Below are 22,292 nucleotides of genomic sequence, written 5' to 3' on the forward strand. Positions count from 1 at the left end.
CAAAAACACTTTGTTTGTTTAGAATTTGCTATTATAACTCTGGATTTTTTTGGTTATCCATATAAACATCCAGTTTCTTTTTTATTCTTGCTACTCTTTTAAACTCAATGATACTTTGTGGTGAGGAGATTTACAATCTAATTGCAGATTATTTAAATTATTTTCTCTTACTGATTTTGAAATTTTTCAACCTTTAATTTCACTGAATGCCCCTCTTTATTATCTTATGAGACAGGGAGAATAGAAGTTCTTTGAGTGCTTGCTCATGTCCATTCCATAGTAGGTGTGTGTGCTCACCACAAGCATGGAAGTTTTTCCCCTAGCAGTACCTGTAGGGGAGCGCCACTAGTGAACCCTGCAGTGGCACCTCTCTGGCATTGTATAAGGGGCACTGTGCACTCCCCCACTCTCAGGCTACGTCTACACTGTGTGTTTTTTGCGGAAGAGGAAATGTAAATGGAGCACTCATTTGCATATTTTACACTCTCATTTGCATTTCTTCTTCCGATCCTTTTTGCTGAAGAGGTTTTTGTGATAAAAAGCCCTGTGTAGATGGGGCCATTTTTAGAGAAAATCCCCTTTTTCACAAGAGCCCTTATTCCTCAAAAAATGAGGTTTACAGGCTCTTGAGCAAAAGGGGTTTTTTTCCGACAAATGGCCCCATCTACACAGAGCTTTTTATCGCAAAAACCTCTTCTGAAAAAAGGATCAGAAGAAGAAATGCAAATTGGAATGCAAGATATGGAAATGAGTGCTCCATTTGCATTTCCTCTACCACAAAAAACATACAGTGAAGACGTAGCCTCAGTTCCTTCTTGCTGTGCACCAGCAAAGCTCTGCTCCAGCCTCTACTGTTGCTTCTCCCCATCATTAGCTTTATCTGCAGTTAGTTTAACCTATTGTATAGTTTAGTATAGTTGGTCCCCTAAGGGACTTTGGCCCCACTTAGGGTCTTCCTCAGGGTTTAACCTTGTAATTCCTGCAAACGGGGTATTCCAGTCAGTGATCGGCATAGAAGCTGCCTGCACTGTCTTGGTGAGGCTCATGTCAGCAACAGTTGTAAAATTTGTAAATCCTTTAAGCCAAGGACTAAGAAGGAGTTGGACATTGAACTTAGAGCACTTTTCATGGAGTTGGTCCTGACACTGGCTCCAGCGCACCACCTGGAGTCAGTAGTGGGCACTGAGTATAGGCGCATAGCACATAGTCATCGCCACCAACTAGCTGGCATTGCCCCTATCACTGGCAAAGAAGCTGAGGAGAAAGACAGAGGAGTACTAGCCCTTGCCCCGTAAAAAAGGGACAAGATGATGGAGGAGCACAGGCTTCATTTTCTCTTCCTTTCCCTTTTGCGCAAGAGAGCTATACAGCACTTTTTTGCACAAAAACCTCTTGCACAAAAGGGAAAGGAAAAGGAAATGCAAATGAGAGCGCTGCATTTGCATTTACTCTTCCGCAAGAGGCTTGCAGTATAGACATAGCCCTTGTTGTAAAGTACACAATCCCAATCTTTTTGGTCTTATTTCATATGAGAGTGTTAGTTTATTCATGTCTACTAGAATGAGGAAAGAATAGCGTTTCAGCTTTAACACTTTATTTTCTAGGTTTTGTAAGTTTAAGAATAATTTTAATCATGTTTAAGATATTGTTGCTAGGTATTTCATTGTAATCTTATTGGGGAATATCTTCAGTCTCTGTTTGCATCATAATAGTTCAGCATCATAATTTGTAACCTGTCATTTCATAAATTGCTCTTAAATTATGAAGAAGCTACATTAGGCTTTTCCACTGGTCAACACTAGATATGTAATAATATTTCATTTTTGAACACAAACACTATTAGATATCAGGATTAACTGAATATGAGTAACCAGTGATCTGAGTAAGCCTCATGCTTACTGAATGGGTTAGTGTCATTTTTTCCGCTGATAAATAGGAATGCCACAGTTCAAAGCAATCTGTGATTATCTTACCAGTCCTGAATAGCCACCAGACCCAGAACACTGGGATTCTATTAGTTTTGTCCTCACCAGCTTCATAGAGCTACAAGATTCCTCTCTCATTTCTAAGTTCCACTTAGTTTTTAGCAATCCTTTGTTTCAGCATGGGTTTTCATCATAAGAAAAAAAGTAGTAGTCTAGTCATTTTCAGTGAAATCTTGGCTCCATTGCAGTCAGTGGCAAAACTTGCATTGACTGAAATAAGACCAGAATATCATCCTTTTGTATAAGTATTTGGAATGGATATTTTTATATACTACTGATGTAAAAATCAAAACTTAGCAATATTTTAAAAAGTGTTATGACTTGGGGTTTGGGGTTTTAGTTTTTTGCTTTTTGCTTGGCATTTACCTGAATACAAGCACTAGAAAAGTGGCACTGTTCATATATAAAACAGTATTAGGAAATGCAAATTAGCATCTCACATGGTCTGCAAGTCACTGGTAGAGGATCACTCTAGGTTGCACAGGGGATTAGCTGACTTCAGATCTGATACCTCTTTTTCACCTCTTAACATGTGCCCTGCCTACTGTTCCTGGCTTTCAGTGAGGCAAGATTCTCTGTGTCTGTGACTTGGCCATCTGGCCAAATCACACGTCCTCCCCCTTTCTTTCTAATGAACAGGTTCAAGCCATCTTCTCACTCACTGCCCAGCCAATGCCACTTCCCCAGTAGGTGCTAGGGAAACCTGGCCCATCCTCTAGCATGGGTTCCAAATGGTCTATTCCATTCTGGACCTTGCTGCCTTTCCCAGCCTTGTCATTACACTCCTCCTCTGAGTTCGCCAGTCCCCAAACTCCCCTCTCCCTGAATACCGTGTCTGTATAGTTCTCAAACAAACCTGCCTTATCCCAGGGAGTGACTACAGACTATTTTCCTACAGCTCCTCTCTGTTACCAGATTTCTGGCTTTACCCTAACCCCGCCTTTTCCTTTTCAGGTAGGCCCTGTTGTCATTCAGTCAATTTTTTAAGCCACGTAATTCCTCTCAGCTGATTAGTTGAACCTTTCTCAGCCTTATTAAGCCCTTTAAAGATGGTGTAGGTCGGACACCCCGTACCAAAGGGATTTTTCATATTTTGGAGCTAGGAACAATTTGGTGTATTTCATATACAGTACTTATTGCTTAACGATCCAGCATGGTAGTGCTGAATGCATATGCAACCCTGCTCATTGTTCTTTCATAGTGAACCTCTTTAGTATCCAAACCAGAAGAAATTAATCACATTTTTTGATAAATATTGCAAGCTATTGAGCTGATAAAGCATTCTGTTCCTGCTTGGTCACAGAGTTCAGAGTCCTGGAGGGAGGCCTACTAGAAACAAACCAGTTATAACTTCTGGGAAATTAATTCAGCCTGTTTATTGATCTGAAGATTAACATATCTCTTCAGTTTGTTAAAATATGCTTTAGACCATATCACCAGTAAGGATGCTAGAAGATTTACATTAATGTAACATTATAATTAAATAGCTTCAGTTTTAGAACGTCTGTCTACATGTTATTCTCATTTTAAAAAGAGAGGAAATATAGTCTCTTATTTTGGAAAGTAAAATAACATTCTGTTGCTCTGTAATTATTTTTTTCAGGCCGTAGACATGTTCATGCATCTCACTGCCCTAGGCCCACCAGCCCTGTGTCTACTGACAGTAACATGAGTGCTGTTGTAATACAAAAGGTCCGACCTGCCAAAAAGCAAAAACACCAGCCAGGACATCTGCGCAGAGACGTCTACACAGATGGTAAGTCCACTGAAACAGGTGAAAGTGTCAGTGAACCTCTCTGTTTTTATGTTTAAAAAATCAGTGATTTGTGTTTGCTGTTGCTAAATATGTTGAGGAAATTAATCATTTTAAATTTCCATACTTGGCAGCCGTTATGAATGCCTCTGCTGCACCTGTTTTCTGTAGTGTCCTAATAGGCTAATTGCAGCCATTATTTAACAGAAAAGGTAGCACATATAGGTACAGTAGTTGAAAATAATGTGTGCCTGGATTAAAATCTTCATTAAAATAATGGAACAATAACTCCTCCAATCTGTTTTTTTTTTCCTCACGGAAACAATTTAGCATTCATATGGTAACCAACAATATAGCTGAATTTTAATCCAAATGTGAGTATTGTTAGTTACTTTGTGCACAAAAAAGCAAAATGTAATCATCTTTTCTCATGCCTTCACACACAATATCGACTCCTGCTGAAAAGGTAATGCTTGTATTCTCTGGGGAGCAAAGGAGGATAATGCAAACATTGTGATGTTGTCTGGAGAAAGCCTTTAATGAAAATGCCTCAGGTGGCCCAGCTTTTATTAAACCACCACCTTCTGATTTTTATAAACAACTGAAGGGCTTTGTGGAAATTCATGTAAGATAAATACTTGAAGACATACCCATCTTGTCAAGTTTGCTAAATTCGCTAAAGGAGGAGGGGAACGAAGGGGTGTCAGAAGCATTATTCCCCACCTCCTGGTTCTCAGCAACAACAATCTGATTAGGACTTTCATTACCAGTCAGAAATTTTTCAAAGAGGGGCATCATTTGCCATTATCATATGAAAGCCTAATATTATAGATCCTTATCCAGGGTTACAAGAATGGGTTTTTGAGCCACTTCTCCCTGTGATTCCTACCACTTGACAGAAAAATTTAATACAAAGCTCACAGCATGATGAGCAGAAGTAATTTTGCAATGAGTGGTTGTCCATGCTATTATCTGACTTTATTCTGAGTATTTTCTCTCACTAGCATCTATCTGATATTAGACTGCATTAAATACTGGCATGACACAGTGCACCTGGGCCTCTTGGCTTCTGCCCAGGTCCCTTTTGTCAGTGAAACTGAGCTGTCAGAATATTATCTGATTTCAAGAGGTTATTTACAGTGGTTTTGTGCAAGTTTGCTTCTGTGAAAGGGACAACACAGGGTGTAAATCCCAAAACTATACTAGCAATTTTACATTTATGGGACCTCAGTAATGGCATTTTACAAGATTTTATGGACATTTTATCAGCTTTTATTATCTTGAAGAGAATGCTCTTAACTGAAAAATTGGCTAAACATCAAATCTTGATATAATCACATCTACAGTAGCTAGGACATCAGAAAGAAAATCTGGACTGGAGTTTTATGTGCACATTTCTTTCCCTCTAGCACAGAAATAAATAAGTGTGGGACATGTATTTAGCAATGGATTTTTGTAAAAGTAATCATACCAGGTTAGATTGTTCAGGACTGTGCTTAAAAACTGTAACAGATTTGACAGTTGTGATCAATATTTGTTTTGTATGAGACAGCAGATGCTTATTTCAGCATCTTTTCTAATGAGACATGATTTTCTGCTAACCTATGTGTTATAATTAATGTGCTATACATTGTGGTTGGTCAGGCAGTAGGGAGCCATTCTATGTTCTGTAATACTAATAGAACCAGTTCAAAGGTTGTGTTTTATTATTATGCTTTGCCCGAATCCATTTGCATAGCCATATTTGGAACCTTACTGAAAATGATAATCGCTTATTTTAATAGGCATACATAAAAGCTGTTCCTTAAGTTATAAAATAATATCTACTAATAGTTTTCTTTAAGTGGGGAACAGTTATATGGAGACATGAATGAAACAATTGAGCACAGTTGACCTTTCAAAGTACTACTTAGTTTCTTCTATTGGTTTGGTGTCATACTGTGATTTATTTCTTTTATAAAGCAGTGCTTACTACTAGAGAAGCTTCCAGTTTTTCCCATAATGAGTGAGCATCCTAGTTTGCAGTGGAAGAAAACTAATGGACTGAACTTGGACTTTTAGCACTGGTTGGAGTTGTTAAATAAAAGGGAGATGAGATTAATTTTTTCATCAATTTCTCAATCTTTTCAAGAAAGTATGCATTCACCAGTGATTGCTAAACATCAGCTATTTGTTATGTAGCATGGAAATATTTTTCTTTATTCCCAAATTACTTAACCACATTAGCTGAATAATCATTTCTTAGCAGGTTTATGAAATTTCTGTTACAAAAAGGATTTACACAGTTGGATGATATAAAAAATATGGAAGCAAATTCAAGCATCAGATGATTGGTTGAAATTGCCAAGAATGTTGTCAGCAGCATTATATGCATAAGCTGTAAAAAAAATCTGCTTTTGTTTTCTTTCTTATAGTATGGTTTATGATGCAGTTTATTGTTGTTTCAGAGAGTTTTTATTCATAATGCAGCACTGACAAGAGGTGTGTTTGTTTTCCACTGCTTATTTTTAAATACAGGATGTTTTTCTAGTTTAATGTGCATAGTATAAGATTGCACAAATGTAGGCTAATGTAATGACTATATTATATCCTTAGTTGATACTAGTTTAGATCAATTTCCGCTGAATGTAAAACAGGCTTTCAGCTCTATTGTTTTGTTCATTGACAGTCATTCAGACTGTGAAAGGTTCTCCATGTTTGTTGCTAAAAATCTTTTGCTGAGAGGAGGGTAAGGAAAAAAGGTATGGCTTTTTATTCTTTGTTCAGTCTTTCAAAGAGTTAAATACAATCAGATGCATTACTAAAATCTACCAACAAATTCATTCCTTCCCTACCCAACTTCCTCTGACCTATTTACATACCTTACTTGAGAAATGAAGTCCAAAAATATTTTCAATGCCTTACTTTTCATAAATAATGCATTTGCAAGGCTCTTTGTGAATTGTTGTTTTGATTTGTTCCATCACTAATTAGTAGCCTTCAGACTTATAAGCATTTAGATAAACAAAGTAAAAATCCTCTTCAGAACTCAGTTATAGTCTGTGAGATTTTCCAGACAGATTATGGCATTGATAGTACATGATAGCACATGATACCTGATTTTAAAATCCAACCTCCATTCTTGCTCCTACATCTGATGTATGCTGAAATGGAAGCTAGCTGACTACCTGAAAATCAAGAAATAGTTCAATGTTATCATTTGCAGCCACAGTAAATGATGAGGTTATTAAAGCTGCATTTGTCACAAGCAACAAAGATGGCTATGACAAATATTGACATGAAAAACCATTCCAAAATGTTTTTGACTCTCCCCAATGTATCCCCATCTGAATTGTGTGTGTCTGCCTTGATGGTACAAAATGTCCAAACTGTGAGCTTCAGAAAGGGAAAAAAATTATAACGAAAAACATTTTTGCAACTTCTACAAATTACAAAAACCATTTTTCAGTAAAATGATGTTATGATTTAAACATCCTATATCTTGTGACAGTTCAGTATAAAGCCCCTTTGCAACAGACCACTGCATGTGCTTCTATTCTGAAAAGAGCTAAGCTGGTGAGGCACTGTATGTACATAAGCAATACCTGGAATTGGATTGCTCACATACATAGAATTAATTACTCATGTGCTTCAAGCTTCTCAGGAGCAATATCTAGGTCTGCAATTTTGCATGCATATTTGTATGTGCAGTTAAGAAAATCTGTCCTGGAATGATGGTGGATTGATTTAAATCAATGTGATGTAAATAGTCAAAAAATAAATTTATTTAAATCAAATTTCCCACTGATACTCCTTCACATTTCTTCAAACAATGGTGCAAATCAGAGCACTAAAACATTAATTTACAGCTCAGTACAGAATTTTATAACATCTAAGAGGGTATACTTCATGTAATTTTTTTTAGATATCTTGATTTTTATTAATTTAGGCAATAATACATAATACTCATTACTGGTACCTGTGTCATGTTTCAGATGTGGCAGCAGTACATTAGGAATGGTGAGAACTAAATCATACACACAGACACAATAGCACTTACATTTTATTAAACTAAATCTTAAATATTACATACATACAGGTAGTCCCCAACTTACGCGGATCTGACTAATGTCGGATCCGCACTTACGAACGGGGCTTTTCTCGCCCCGGAGCTCACGGGCGGCGGGTCGCCACCCGTGTCCTCCGGGGCGAGAAAAGCTTCTCCCGGTCTCCCTGGTCTGCTGGGGGGGGGGTCCAGCAAAGCCGCTGGACCCCCCCAGCAGACCAGGGACACCCGAGCAAAGCCACCGCCTGGGCGGCTTTGCTCCGGGCAAACGAGCAAAGCCGCCCAGGCGGCGGCTTTGCTCGGGTGTCCCTGGTTTGCTGGGGGGGTCCAGCGGCTTTGCTGGAACCCCCCCCAGCAGACCAGGGGGACCGGAGAAAAGCCGCGGAGCACGCCCGCAGTGGGACAGCCCGGGCGCGCTTGGGCTGTCCCGCTGCGGGCATGCTCCGCGGCTTTGCTCTTCGTCTCCCTGGTCTGCAGGGAGACGGGGAGCAAAGCCTTGGAGCACACCCGCAGCGGGACAGCCCGGGCGTGCTTGGGCTGTCCCGCTGCAGGCGTGCTCTGCGGCTTTGTTCTCCGTCTCCCTGGTCTGCAGGGAGACGGGGAGCAAAGCCTTGGAGCACGCCCGCAGCGGGACAGCCCGGGCGCGCTTGGGCTGTCCTGCTGCGGGCGTGCTCCGCGGCTTTGCTCCTGTCCGCCTGGTCTGCTGGGGGGGAAGGGGGTGCAGCTAGTGCCTCCCCTCAGCAGACCAAGCTTTTCTTGCCTACCCCTGGGGTAGAGCAGATGGGGGCTGCCTGGTTGGTCCCGCAGCGCCGCTCCGGACCAACCCGGCAGCACCCCAGCTGCTCTGCCTCAGGCGTCCCCAAGTCAGCCGCTGCTGAAACTGACCAGCGGCTGACCACAGGAAGCCCGAGGCAGAGTTGCTCTGCCCTAGGCTTCCTGGAATCAGCCACTGATCAGTTTCAGCAGCAGCTGACTTGGGGACGCCTGGGTTTCTTAAGTTGAATCTGTATGTAAGTCAGAACTGGCATCCAGATTCAGCTGCGGTTGAAACTGATCAGTTTCAGCAGTGGCTGACGCCAGTTCCGACTTACATACAGATTCAACTTAAGAACAAACCTACAGTCCCTATCTTGTACGTAACCTGGGGACTGCCTGTATTTCACATTTGCAATTGCAGTAGTCTCCTGTGTTGCCAGCTGATGGCTGCTTAAAAGCTTTTTAAAAATTTTCCACTGTTATTTACATTAACAGACAAGTCCTCAGAACAGTAAATGTACAGTGTCCTTAAAACTTCTACTACAAGCTCTCATCTTCCTCACTCCCATTTTTCATTTTGATGCAGATCTGACACTAGATTACAAAAAAAGCTAAGACTGATTGCTCTTAATTTTGGAGTGAGACCCACTGAAAAAAGCATAGGACGGGATTCCTTAGGGAAAACCTGAGTTATGCTGAAGTAAATTGAGAACTAGATTTCTGGCATCACCATTTTGGACTGTGACCATGCTATTCCAAAATAATGGGCATGTATTATGTAATATAAAATGAGAAAATGACACTCAGTGGCAACTGGCAACTCTAGATTTTTCTTACTACAGATTTCTGTACTGCATACTTGCGTGATAGATTCTAAAGCTAGCTAACTAATTAAACAAGCCATAAGGATTTGTGAAGCTAAAACAGCATCCAACATAGTAAAGAGCTTAGGAATTTACTTGTTAAATCACAGTTATACAAAAAGTCATAGGGAGAGTCTTGAAAAATGATGCATTGCGAAAAGTAAATCCACTTTATTCTTCAAATATATCCTCATCTTCATCCATATCATTTTCTCCTAATAAGCATCCGAAGAAGTGGGTTGTGCCCATGAAAGCTCATGATATCATCTGCATTTTTTTGTTAGTCTCTAAGGGTATGTCTACACTAGCCCCCTAGTTCGAACTAGGGAGGCTAATGTAGGCATTCGAAATTGCAAATCAAGCCTGGGATTTAAATATCCCATACTTGATTTGTTTCTTCCCGGCCGGTCGCCATTTTTGAAATTTACAAGTCCGGACTAACTGCCCGCGTCTACACATGGCAGGGACCCGGTAGTTCGAAATAAAGCCCTAGAACATTTAATTGTAACTGTTATTTTAAACGAGAAAGTTAGTCTTTTATTGATGGGGGTTTTTTTCAATTAAAAAATCTGATTTACTTTTTAAAATCCTGTTGTTTTTTTTTTTAAATCATTAATTTTTATCCACCCTGAATGGCATATTTTAGAGAAAACACATAGTATATCATGAACTTGAGCTGTCAACCATTTTTTCTGAGATATGATTGTAGACATCTTGGCCTTTTAAAATAAGTTTCTTGATAATATTTTAGTCATTGTTACTAATCAGAATCTTACGATTGATCCTTAAGTTTATTTTCAGTTTCTCCATTTAGTACAAAACTGGTTTAGTGGATTGATAATTTTCCCCTACAGTTGTTTTTCCCATGATATTTTATATGCTCTCATTTATAATGTTATTTAAAAAGTATAATCACTCATTGCAAAAGGCACATATGGAAGACTTCCCCTTCGAATGTGTTAAAATTGGCTCTTTTTAATTGTTTGTCTTAAGTGGGCAACAGTACCACAGTGATATGAAGACACAAATGAAACAGTTGAGAGCAGCTGATCTTTATCAGGTGTCTCTGAATTCATTATATTGGCTTGATGCCACTCTTTTAGGCTGTGTCTACACTATCAGGTTATTTCAAAATAACTCCTGAAATAACTATTTCGAAATAAGCTTATTCCTCTTCACAAGCAGTTGTTATTTTGAATTAATAGGTAGTATAGACACTTGCTTTGTTATTTAAAAAAAAAAGGAAGTTATTTCGAAATAACTCCCCAGTGTAGATATTCCCTTATTTATTTATTTTATTTCTCACTGTGGAGGCCTCCATTTTCTTTTAATAATGAAGCATAACAGTTTGTATTAGAGGAGGCAGATTGAATCTTGATTTTCTCTGATTTGAGCTATTAAATAAACACCACAGGAGTGTAATAGTGTTGACCTCTGAAAAGTTTCCATTTTCCTTTATAAAGGATTCTTCTCAGCAAGGAATACTGTGTTATAATGAAGATTTTTATAGTTTCCCTGCAGGTTGTGACAAAGCTCTCTCTGAAGAGACTAATATTTTTATCATTATTAATGCAATTTTCCAAAAGTTTTTCATGTGAATGTATTTTTTTCTTCCATTATCATGCCCTAATTCTACATAAATAATCATTTTAATCATTGCCCACTCTAAATTGTAACAGGTTAGGTTTTGGATGAAAAAGTCTGTTTAAAGATATATTGTTATATATTAACCAGGAGTCCCAGCCAACTGGGGGGCACTTCCCAACAGCCTCTGTCCCTGGTAGAAGACCTGCACTCAACTTGCTCTCCAGCAGATGTGCCAGATGGGACTATCCCCAGTACCAAGCCAGGGGAAGCCCCTGCACACAGCCCTCCCCCACACACACTGTGGCCATGAGACTGGAGAAGCTCTCTCTCCCTACCACAGGCCCTGGATTGTGGTGGGAGAAGGTTTTGGAGAGGGAAGAAAGTAGTGAAAGGGGAACATGGCCATAATGGGTGGGCAGGATGGAAAGGACCCTGAGTGGAATTGAGGGAAGGCGTTTGAGAAGGGTCAGGGAGGGGCTCCCCATTTGCTCTGTCCCAAGGCCTCATGAAACTTTAATCTGCCTCTGGTTTGGGCTACCAAAAAGAATCATCTTTGTGAGGGGATTCTAAATATAGGCAAGTCAGATGCACTGCCATGAGATTACCTTTCTTCTTACTTTTTTGTCTAATGAATGGCTCTCTCATTAAGTACAATGACTTTGATGTCTAATAATAATTGAAAGGTCAGAAGATACTGTCCAGGATCAGCCTTTATTCTAGCTACTTTCCTAATCTGATGTCCACAAAATGTTATGGCAGGGGAGAAGAAAAAAAGTACGAATTTACAAAGATTCCCAGTTTATACTTGATGCAAATAAGGGAAGGAGAAGGAAACATTTCCCAAAGTGTAAGGCTTCCTCCTGGAGGATGTTTGGAAGATATATAAATTATCTTTACGCTAGTGCACAGTGAAGTTGAAGGCATTACTTGGTTTCGCTTACCTGAAACACTCCAAAATCTGTTTTCCAAAGTCAAGAAATGTAGCTTGAACCACCTTTCAACTCCCTTGAGTCTCGATCAGCTGATGACTGTAATGAACCCCACTTAGCTAAAAGAAGATGATGGACTGCTGTATGTTAACCCAGCTACAGTGATTCCACATGGAGCACTATGCCAGGCTGAAGTAGAGCATCATACATCATTCCACCTATGGCACATCCCTGCAATGCCCCTTTGAGAGGGAGTCTTCAGCAGCACTCATAATACAGCTTTCTGGCTGCTAATGCCAGGGATGCATCCCATCCTTCCCTTTACTTATACTCAGGGTTTAAATTCTCAAAAATTCTTTTCTAGAGGCCCTCCCCCATACAGAACTCCTATTTAGGCCTCTGGGCTTCAGCTACAGGGTCCTGGAGCTTAGGGCTTCGGCCCTATTGGACATACTGGAGGCCCTGCAGGTTTGAAAATATTTTCCAGGGTTCTGCTTTGGACAGCTCCGGATACATTTAAGCCCTGCTTATAATTCCAGTTTTTACCGTTCTTGGACTCATCTCTTTTATTTTTGTTGTATCCGTTTAGTCAGTTTTTCAGTTCAAAAGTACATCTGCACAAATATATCTTGAATTATTTGAATGTATATAGGTGATAGCTGAAAAGTGCAGCTGCTCTGAGATTTAGTAAGCTCTCTCAGATCATCTCGGAGGAAATAGTGAGAATGAGTGCATTTCATTGCAAATTGCTGAAGCAGGGATTTTAAAATGTTCAGTGGCTTTCATTCTATAACAGATGCACTTGGGATGAATGCATTACTGACTCAGGACTATCATTTACGCGTCTCTCATGCACGTTCTCTTCACCTGTTTACCTAATGTATTCTTATGGCTTGTTTCATCCAAAGGAGCCTTGTATCCTAGATACCATATGTGAGCTTTTTTTTTAAAAAAAAATCCGCCTTTATAATATGGTTATATGCTTCTGTAACTGACTGATAGCTTTCCCCTTCTATTTTAAAAATGTAAGGAACTGTATTAATGTGGAACAGAGAAAAATAGTATATGTGCACCTTATAAATAGTTGTTGGTGTTTGTATACATTTTAATACTGCAGAACAAGCTAAATGGAGGAGAAAACTTATAAAGCTGTTTTCAGTGGGCCAGTCTCATTAGCCTTCATGTTAGGTTTTGGGGCTTCAATTCTAGGACTATGCTGAGCATCCTCAATTGCTACTGGCTTCTTTGGCACTTTGTTTTTCAAACATCTATGAAATGTCTTTAAGGAAGCAGTATTTGAGTCATATTTACATACTGCACACCTGTAAGACGATGAGCTGGTCAAAAATGCAGATGTCATAAAGCTAGGAGAGGATGCCAACAAAGTAGAGAATAAAGCTAAAATTCAGAGGGATCTTGGTAAACTGGAGAACTGAGCTGTAGACAATAACAGGAAATTCAACAAAAACAAACGATACATTTAAGGAAGAAAAACAGAATGCACAAATAAAGAATTGGGAATAACTGAGTTGGCAGCATCACTGGCAAGAGGGATCTGGGAGTAATAGTGCATAACAAACTCAATATGAATCAGAAATGCAATGCTGTTGCAAAAAAAAAGCAAATGTAAAGATGATCAAAGGAATGGAATGTAAGTTGTGTCAGGAAAGGCTGAAGGAATTGCTGGGTATGTTTGGTTTGGAAAAGAGGAGACAAAGGGGTGACTTGATAGCAGTCTTCAAATACTTGAAAGGATACCATAAAAAATGGAGAAAAGTTGTTCTTTCTTGCCACAGAAGGAAGGATGTGAGGCGATCAAGTTAAATGACAACATAATAGACTTGGATTAAATCTAAGGGAATACTTCCTAATTGTAAGAACAGTAGGACAATGGAACAGACTGCCTAACGAAGTCACGGAATCTTCTTCACTGGAAGTTTTCAAAAGGAGGCTGGATAGGCTTGGATGGTTTAGAAGAAGCAAATCCTGCATGTTGGCAGGGGGTTAGACCAGGCCTGGGCAAAATATGGCCCGTGGGCTGGATCTGGTCTGCAAAGCCACTGGATCTGTCCCACAGAGGCAGCAGGGAGCCCCAGGCAAACTCCCCTTCTTGCCCTGCAGCCCCGTGCACTGAGTAGAAACACGACTTCCAGGCTTCCTTTCTGTTTCAAAACTGGAGGGGAGGGGGGGAAGTTTCAGGAGCCGCCCATTCCCCAGTTTCTGGCCAGCAACCAGCCAATGGGAGCTGCTTGTTTAAATAACAGGCAGCCAAGAAGAACCATGCCCCCTCTTGTCGGCTCAGTTATTCACTGAAGCACATGGATAGGCAGGCTGGCTGGCTGGCTTAGCTCTGTAGGAGGTAGGCTGGTTTGGCTGCTAGCTGGTAAGTCTTCTCGCCACAGCCTGCCTCTGGCACCCAGCCCCTCTCTTCCCCAACCTTCTGCCCCACCCACACTCAACATACCCAAACCCTCTGTCCCTATCTTGCACCATTACCCCTTCCCAGATATGGCACCTCAATTTCCTGCCCCAGATTACAATCCCCTTCTACCCTAGGTCACAAAACCCTGCACCCCAGTTGCCTGCCCTATGTCACAACCACCTCCTTCATCCAAATTCTCCTCCCAGACTCCATTTTCCCTCCTGCACCCCAATCTCTTACCCCAAGATCTCGTCTGCACCCAAACTCCATCCCAGACCCCGCACCTCCTACATTAATATCATGGAAGAGTGTGGCCCTCAACGACTTTCCAAAATGTAGGAGTAGCCCCTAGTTAAAAATTATTACCTACCCCTGGATTAGACTCAAAGACCATTGTGGTCCCGTCTAAACCTATGGTTCTATGATGCAATCTACTCAAATGGTACAGAAGGAATCATCTTTAATGCAAAACATATTTTACATAACATTGTCTTTCAGGCTAGTATCATATTTCTTTGTATGAGTTAATTGTATATATGCTGTGTGTAGCCTATTGGATGATTTTTGTTAAGAAATTAGTAGAAATTAGGTTTTGGGCCTACAGTAGTCTGTCAGGAAGTATGGAAAACTGAAGCTGCTAGTGTGGAAAGTCAGACATAAGTTGGCATCAATAAAATGAGAAAAAGTTAGCAAAAATATGACCCAAGGTTATGTTGCTATTATGTTTTGGTTTGCGCATGGTTTTTAATGAGTATTTTTGAAGATTTTGAATGTTTGTTTAAAATACTGTCTATATTGATAGCTTAAGAAGGACATTAGTACAGATGTTTATTTAAATAATGTGTAGTGTAAAGAACATAATGAATAAGAAGGTAGTGGAAATATAATTATGGTAAGATACAATTTAATGTTAATTAATATTATAATACATTATAAAAGGAGTGGCCTTGGTAGATTGTATCAGAGTTCTAATTAACATCAGATGGGTGCTGCTAGGTCCCCGAATTGTAAGGCTGTACTTCATTCAATTGTCAGTAGACTGGTCACTCATTAATATACTATTTCATCTTTGAATGTAAGACTAATTGTAGAGTAAGTGATAATTGCATGCCTGTTTGCTAATCATTTTTCTTTAGATTAATCTTTAGTTATAGCATTCAAAATGTCATCTTGCAGTCCTCTATTAAATACATTTTCTGTAACTAACCTAGGGCTTTAAACCTAAAAACTAAGTTGGGTTGCTTGCATGCTTATCTTTAACCTTTGATATTAATTGGGAACATTTCAACATAAGGTTGCAAAAGGTTACATGTGGCATTCCCACAAAGACCAGTACTCGATATAGTTCCTTTATTACACTTTGGGTTAAAGGTTTTTGATATGTTAGCCATATCCTTCTTGAAGTTTGGAGTACAGTTCAGATCCTGAATAAGTATAGCAAAAGCTTGCTGTTCCTTTGGATGGATCTCAACAAGGAAGAACAATGGCTTCAAGGAGCATATCCAGACTTTTAAAAACTGGGTGCCAACTGGCTCTTAAATCCATGTTTGGGAACCTAAATAAAGGTGACAAGTGCTTATAGTTCCCAGTAATATCTGTTGGGATTAGTCCTGCTTTGGGCAAGGGGCTGGACTCGATGACTTCCTGAGGTCAATTCCTACGCTAGGATTCTATGATTTGTGGTACTTGGGAATATTTTTAGCAGGATGTAGCACATATGGACTTTGGACCCCGTTATTAAACACCCAGTTTAGAACATTTTGGTCTGTATTGTTTTCATACTATTTAGTGACATTAATAATATTAATTACTAGAAGAATTACCAGGCATTGCTTGGGTCCTTAACTTAAATTTGTTTTTTCTTGATATACATTATTTTTCTGGGGTGGAGCTGGGGATGAGAGGTTCAGTATGCAGACTGCCCAGGGGCGAGAGGACTATCCCAACCCACTCTCACTGCCACAGATTTTGGCAAAAACTGCTGCAACAGCCAAAGAAGGGGTGTGTGCACACAGACAAACTCTCTGAAATAAATAGTAGATAACTGCCCTTTTTTCCACCCTTGTTCCCTGCTGGCCCAGTGGGGTTATCTCTGGACCCTTACTGCCCCCTAATTCTGAAATATAACTCCCTCCTACCAGACGACTCCCTATTCAATTTTTATGAAACAATCAAATTCCAGGCACAAGCCATTATCCTGCCACAACCAAAATCTCACCTCAGTTTAAATTATGAGGAGGAAGCTGCATATCAATTCTTGTGGCCCTAGCTCTTACCATTTAGGACTTCTTGGTGGCATCCCCACAGTGGGAGGCTGATGGAAATACATACAAGAACAGGAGTACTTGTCGCCATCAGGAGTGTAGACATAGCTTAGCTAATGATTCAACATGGAATTCTCTGAGAAGCTATAAGGTCTCTTTTAGAAGGCAATAATTTATCAAATTTTTCTCTCTTTCTGAGAGAGGTCTTCATCACATTTACAGTTATTGTTTCTATAGAAAATATAATTCAGCTTCTTGGAATGTAAGTATTACTTTATGCTAGCCTACAATAAGGAGCAGTGATTGTAATACTTCGCTATGCATTAAATACATATCAGAGCAAAAGTATTGTTAATCTGAAAGTGAGCTTGTTAATAGTGGTTTGAATATATTAAAATGGGGTATTACAATGATAGCCAGTTTAACGTTGGAGATGGGGACTCTTTTCAACTTTAACATGCTCTGTACTACTGCCTCCATTTTACAGATTTTCCCTTTAGAATAGCCACCCAGGGCTTTGGGCAGGGCTGAAATTGTCTTTGTGTAGAAGTGAAGCTGTTCCTGGGGCTTATCTACACAAATATTTAGATTGCAGCAAACTGGAGTATGAATCTGTCCTACTGCATGTAACAGTCTGCGTGGACCCTGCTGATGTGCATTAACAATTTATTAATGCATTTTTGTCCCATTTCAAAAAGGACTAAATTAAAATTCATTAAAAAATTGTTAATACATGTCAGCAGGGTCCATGTGGATTGTTTCTCTATGACAGGCTATTGCAAAGTAGATTCACACCCCAGCATGCCGTGAACTAATAGTTTGTGTAGAAAAGCCCCTAATAAAGGTAGCCACCAACATCCACTGTTTTTCATGAGATTGAAGCCACATTATCCTCAAGGAAAATGGCTAGAGTCCTATGGTTAGAAAGCCTTATAGAACTGTGTGAGGAAACAGGAGAATATAAGAAATAGAAGTGAATCTGAAAAGGGGTAGAACTGAGGAGGAGATCCAGGGATAGACAGGATGAAACTGAGCGGGAGAGTTGTATGGAGATGTGAGAGTAGGGGAGAGGTAGAAGAATGCTCAGGAATATGGGGCAGGAGAATGAAGAAAGAGACTCAGAGAAGACTGAAAGGAAGAGAGGGATATAGAGTTGCATGGGAAAACTGAGGGGGATAGAAGTATGGTGTGGAAGAGGGAGGCTGACAAGTTCAGGAGCTATGAGAGTAAAGGGAAATGGTGCACAGCGGACACTGATAGAAAACAAAGGAGAGGAATGAGAATGGCAGCTCTCTCACTCCTCCGGTAGGAAAGAATAGGTGAAGCCCCTCTGTGAGCAGCCAGTTGGGTAGCCTGCGTTTTTACTGTATTTAGGGTTGAATTTATTACTGTAAATGATCATAGGGTATCTGCTTCCTCCTACGGGCTCAAAAGCCAGAAGGCAACATTTTAACAAACAATAATTGTGTTGTTTTTAATCATGATTTCTAAGTTCATCTTTTGTCGGGAATGGAGAAAGTCTGACTCGGGACTGTTTAATGCCTTGGTTAGCAGTACATGTGAGGAACCTTAATTCTAAGTTAATCATTTTCTTTTGTGGCAAAATTGATGTAAAAAAGTGAGTTACCACAGTGGATATAAAATATTATTAGTCCTTAACTTTGTTAGTGCCTCATGCCTCATGCCTTTTTTTTTAACTTTATAGACCTGCCACCCCCTCCAGTGCCACCTCCTGCTATTAAATCTCCTACCGCACAGTCCAAGTCACAGCTGGAGGTACGGCCTGTCATGTTGCCAAAACTCGCTTCTATAGAACCGAGAACAGACAGGTCTACAGAAAGAAAAGGAGCGAGCTACAAAGGGAGGGAAGGGGCAGATGGCAGACAGCATTCTGATGTGCGGACAAATTCAGGAGAGCGCAGAGAATTGCAGGAACAGCAAAATGATGGGAAACTGCGGGGAAACAAAGCAGCGAAGCGAGAAGGCACACCAGCAAAAACTCATCTTCTCCAAGGTGGTATGAAAGAGTTTAATAAAATATATACCATAGCTGACCAGGAGGATCTGGTCCACAGACCTCCTGTTCAAATTCACCTCAGGCTTGAGAAGTTAGGCCTGGTCTACATGCCAGGGGTGCTGGACCTAAAAGTGCTATCAAACCCCATGACTTGAAGTGTTTTCCATCATATTCAGGGTTTACAGTTTTGTTCAATAGCTCACAGTACTCTCCCCCACACACTATAAAATTTGTTCTAATGGCCTTGCTATGCAATGGGGTTCAGTTGATGTAAACTGCCATGTGTCAAATCAACTGTCAAAATGTCTTTACTTAAATGTGGCTCCTGCTATTATAAGTGGCTCTTTACCCCAGTGTTGTAACACCATCTCTCCACATGGTGTAGACCTATGTTCCATGACATTAGGTTGATGCAGTGTCAGTGTAAACAGTGTATTGCCAACATCAACTATTACTGGCTTCCAGGAGCCATTCTACAATGCCCCATATAGACAGTACAATCGATACAGGTATTCTTGGTGATGAGGTGCACACCCTACCCAAGGAGTTATGTGTGAATGCACAGAAGCGATTTAGTAACTATAGTGGCCAAAAACAGAGGCAACAAACTTAATTTCGGGAGAGTAAATACTGAGATTAATGTCTGGGGCCAAAAAGCCCCGGTTAGAGGGCCCTGACCTTGCCTTTTAAAGTTAAAAATAAATACATGATTTTTGAAATACTTGGGAAATGTTTGGTAAAAATCAGTAAAACTGAAACTGAAAGTCCTTAAATTAGCCTTCTTTACAAAGTGAAAACAAATCATAATGTTTTGCATAAAGTAGGCAATATTGTGAACTGGGTTTTTTCAAAACAGTAAATTCCTTTCATGATGTTATGGTCTTTATATGCACAGGTGTGTATGTGCAATATCTTACATATTACTGCCACACTTGGAGAGGCATTCTTGGAGTGTCTTATGGCTATATGTTACTTGATATATGTCCTGCCTCTGCCCCAGGTTATTAAGGTTATTTGTTCTGCAACACTCAGTTAACCCAGATATTTAACAATATTACTGGTGAATTGAAGATTGACCCATTTTTACCTCACATTTATAAATGGAAAAAGCTGAAACCTAGATTTCAAACACCTCTTAGTTTTGCTCTGGTCGCCTTTAAAAAGGAGAACAGTATGATGAAGATTAGACTAATAGATGCACAAGTTACAGAGAGTAACCAAAATGATATTATGAAAAACAAGTCATGCTAGACCACCCTAATCTCTTATTTTATGTAGGTCATTAACTATCGATAAGGGGAGTTCATATGACTGTGTCTATCTAGACCTCAGTAAAGCTTCTGACAAAGTATCAAACAAATGCTTGATTCTTTCTTTGGCCAGCTAGCTGGGACACAAAACAGGGGAATAGAAATTGGACAGTAAATTGGTTAAATGGGCACATAAGCAAGAGGTCATTGTAAATGGCAACGGGTCACAATAGAGAGAAGTCATTAGAGGGTTACTTCAGGGGTCAGTTCTGGGGCTGTTGCTTTTCAATTTATGTATTAATGGCTTAGAGCAGGTGGCAAAATTTGCTGAGGACAGTACAATTGGAAACAATGTTAATATTTAAGAGACATATCACCTTCAAAAACAGTTAAAAACATTACGGCAGATGTCTGTGTGTTGGTTTATTAATATGCACTTGGGCTTTAGAAAATCATAATGAAATGTATTGACAATAAAAGGAATAGAAGCATTTAGGTCTGCAGTATACAGTATTGATTATAATTATTATTATTTAGGCAATAAAAATGCTTAACACTGGTATACTGCCTTTTATCCATATAGCTCAACACAAAATCTAGAATGAGGGATAAGGAATTTTAAGGCTAAATTTTCCAATGTGTTCACTGATTCGGGGTGTGTCTGTTTTTCTGAGACCAACTTGAAATCAACATAAAAGGCCTGATTTTTCAGAGGTGCTTAGCAGGTCCATGTACCGTTGATTGTAGTGTAAGCCTAGTGCAATGATTCCCAAACTTTTTAATAAGGCAACCCACTTGCTGACTTTTTCTTTTGTTGCAAGCCACTATTACATGGATTCACCCTACGTCCCAGCAAAAGGGAGGAGAGGACACAGGCTATAGGCTGGAGATGTTGGAGAGAGGCTGGCCACGCTCACCAGATCACAACGCTTAGAGCAGGGAGCTAGGTCCAGTCCTGCAGGCTGAGTGCACTGTCCGGTCCTCATCAGGCTAGGAGAAGTGTGTGTTTTGCCTAGGCCAGGTGCCAGTGATGGGTTAATCTGACCCTGCATATGGTGATTCCTATAGCATCTGTAATGTCCCCTCCACTTCCAAGATCATACCTGAGAAATACATTGCAAAGTTTTTGTCCATTTTCTGCTGAAACATAGAGCAAGGATCATACATTTCATGTCACAAGTGGACATGAATCATAGATCAAATCTTTCTGTTGCTTCTTTCTGTTCCATATTTCTAAACTTACTGGTATCCTTTCTTCAATATGAAATTTTAGACTGTTATAGAAACAATTGTGAAGCGGTATACATTGCTATCAGCTATCACTCTGATTCTCTGGGTGGCCATTTGAAAACTACACACATTAAATATGTAGAGAGTGTTTGCAGATATGCATTGGACTTGTATATAAAAACGTGTGTATTTCATTTTACAGAGGACATCTTACCATACTGTAGGCCTACGTTTCCAACATCAAATAATCCGAGAGATCCCAGTTCCTCCAGCTCCATGTCATCAAGAGGATCAGGAGGTAGACAAAGGGCAGATCAAACAAATATAGGCCGAAGAAATGCTGCAGAAATGCAAGTATTGGGAGCATATGAGCAAGGAGAAGAAGAAGAATTAGAGGTAACTATAATAGCCTTATTAGCAATGCATAGGATAGATCCCTGTCATGGACACATGATTTGCTAACCCAGATATACAGCAAGGTGAAAACACATTTGAAAAGTGGAAATATTTAACTTAGGAAAATTATTAGTTATCTTAATTGGTTATTAAACATTAGAACATAAGAATGTCCATAGTGGTCAGACCAATGGTTCATCTAGCCCAGTATCCTCTCTTCTGACAATGGCCAATGCCAGGTGCTTCACAAGGAATGAAGAGAATAGAACAATCGTCTAGTGACCCTATTCCCTGTTGTCAAATCACAGCATTTGGCAGTCAGAGCCTTAAGGACACCCCAACCATTGGATCGTGTCCCTGACTTTCTTGACTAATAGCCATTGATGGACCTCTCCTCCAAAAACTTATCTAATTCTTTTTTAACATCTGCTGGCAATGAGTACCACAAATAGGTTGTGTGTTGTCTGAAAAAGTACTTCTTTTGTGTGCTTTAAATGTGCTGCCTATTAATTTGATTGTGCGACCCTGGTTCTTGTGTTACATGAAGGGGAAAAGAAGACTTCCTTTCTTCACAGCGGTCATGATTTTATAAACCGCTATCATATTCTTCCTAAGTTTTCTCTTTTCAAAGCTCAATAGTCCTCAGTCTTTTTAATCTCTCCTCATCTGGAAGCTGTTCCATGCCTTTAATCATGTGTGTTGCCTTTCTCTGTACATTGTTGTTATTCACAGATAAAAGCCATGTGAACATAGAGATAAAGGTTGAGAATACATATAAGGATGATGTGGTTCTCC

General features: G+C 39.9%; 1 protein-coding gene across 3 annotated transcripts in view; it reads left to right on the forward strand.

Moving 5' to 3' along the window:
* The window catches only part of ROBO1 (roundabout guidance receptor 1), a 1,035,646-nt gene that overhangs the window by 1,010,872 nt on the left and 2,482 nt on the right, over positions 1-22,292 (forward strand). For 2 of the 3 annotated variants that reach the window (XM_006136943.4, XM_075909735.1), the window contains 3 exons: positions 3,589-3,741; positions 18,310-18,621; positions 21,304-21,497. In XM_006136943.4, the coding sequence (XP_006137005.1) occupies positions 3,589-3,741; positions 18,310-18,621; positions 21,304-21,497 (659 nt within the window). The remainder of the gene's footprint in view (positions 1-3,588; positions 3,742-18,309; positions 18,622-21,303; positions 21,498-22,292) is intronic. The other variant, XM_075909745.1, reaches the window with a different exon arrangement.

Source organism: Pelodiscus sinensis, chromosome 1 (genome assembly GCF_049634645.1).
Source record: "Pelodiscus sinensis isolate JC-2024 chromosome 1, ASM4963464v1, whole genome shotgun sequence".
NCBI classification, from domain to species: domain Eukaryota; kingdom Metazoa; phylum Chordata; order Testudines; family Trionychidae; genus Pelodiscus; species Pelodiscus sinensis.